The following is a 1,415-nucleotide window of genomic DNA, read 5'->3' on the forward strand; positions in this document are numbered from 1 at the left end:
GACTGCCTCATCTTTCTCCTGCAGAAAGGCCAGGGGTTCAAACCTTTTGGTTAGCAGACGAGTGCTTTCACCATTGAGCCACCAGAGCTCCAGGCACCCAATTGGCCCCTTTAAAAACGCTTCCTGCTCTAAGGGTTTCAGAGCCAGGTCCAAGAGACTGTGTGACCTTGTGCCTTCTCTCTGGGCTCTGCTGTTCTTGTTCTCTGTCAGGCCAGCCACCAAATCTCACCTCACTGTCACCATCACTGGAGCCAGACAGCTGGGACAGGCGACTCAGGTCCCACAGGGAGCGGCTGGGCCGGGCTGGGGGGCCGCTGGGGGTCCGGGCGCGCGGCACGCTCTTCAATATGTCGCTGAGGGCTGGGCCCGGAGCGCCCTGGGGCTCTCGCCCATCCCCCTCCAAGACGCGGCAGGCAGCCAGGCGGCGGGCCAGTGGGTCGTCGGGCAGCGGCGGTGAGGCCGGGGCCACGGAGCGGCGGTGGGCCACCCGGTGTGGGCTTCGGGGCAACTGCAGTCCCCCAAGGATGCTGGCGAAGGGCCCCGGGGTGGGCGCTGGTGGGAGTGGGAGCTGGCAGGAGGCCGCGTACAGCGTCCGAAACTCCCTGCTGAAAGCCTCCGTGATCTCGCCGGTCAGCAGGGTCACCAGGCCGCGGTGCAGGTGGGCGTCGCTCCACGTGAAGCTAGGGGTGTCAGGGGGAGGGGTCAGGGCCTTCGCAGCCCCAGCCTGACCCTCACCCAGTCCCCACCCTGGTCCCAGGGCAGGTTGTGTGGACTGCACAACCTCTCCAGCCTCAGCCCTCTGGCCCCAGAGTATGCATCATGTATTGAAATTAACGTGGGAATCCAAATTGGGTCTAAAGCCCAGCTCTACCCTGTCAAAGGTTTCATATTACTTGGTTCCACAATCAACACCCATGGAAGGAGAAGTCAAGAAATCAGATGACGTATTGCACTGGGCAAACCTGCTGCAAAAGACCTCTTTGAAGTGTTGAAGAGCAAAGATGTCTCCTTGAAGACTAAGGTGCCCCTAACCCAAGCCATGGTGTTTTCAACCACCTCAAATGCACATGAGAGCTGGACAACGAATAAGGAAGACCAAAGAAGAGTTGATGCTTTTGAGTTGTGGTGCTGGGGAAGGATCCTGAGAGTACCAAGGACTGCCAGAAGAATGAACAAATCTGTCCTGGAGGAAGTGCAGCCAGAATGCTCCTTGGAAGCAAGAACGGCCAGACCTTATCTCACCTACTTTGGGCATGTTGTCAGAAGGGACCATTCCTTGGAGAAGGATGTCACGCTTGGTGTGTAGTTCAGTTTGTGTGCCAACTTGGCTGGGGCTGGTTGAGTGGCTGGGCAGTTGGTGGTAGTTATTCCCCATGATGAGGCTGGTAATCAGCTCCATGGCTCAATCTACTGTG

The 1,415-nt window shown here is 58.4% G+C and overlaps 1 protein-coding gene across 1 annotated transcript in view; it reads right to left on the minus strand.

The window, feature by feature from the left end:
- FAM83E (family with sequence similarity 83 member E) overlaps nucleotides 1-1,415 on the minus strand; it is a 21,425-nt gene that overhangs the window by 9,790 nt on the left and 10,220 nt on the right. The window contains exon 4 of the mRNA XM_007958113.1: nucleotides 230-680. Coding sequence (XP_007956304.1) covers nucleotides 230-680 — 451 coding nt within the window. The remainder of the gene's footprint in view (nucleotides 1-229; nucleotides 681-1,415) is intronic.

This window comes from Orycteropus afer, unplaced genomic scaffold, assembly GCF_000298275.1.
Source record: "Orycteropus afer afer isolate SDZICR_OR568_19922 unplaced genomic scaffold, OryAfe1.0 scaffold00854, whole genome shotgun sequence".
Taxonomy (NCBI): domain Eukaryota; kingdom Metazoa; phylum Chordata; class Mammalia; order Tubulidentata; family Orycteropodidae; genus Orycteropus; species Orycteropus afer.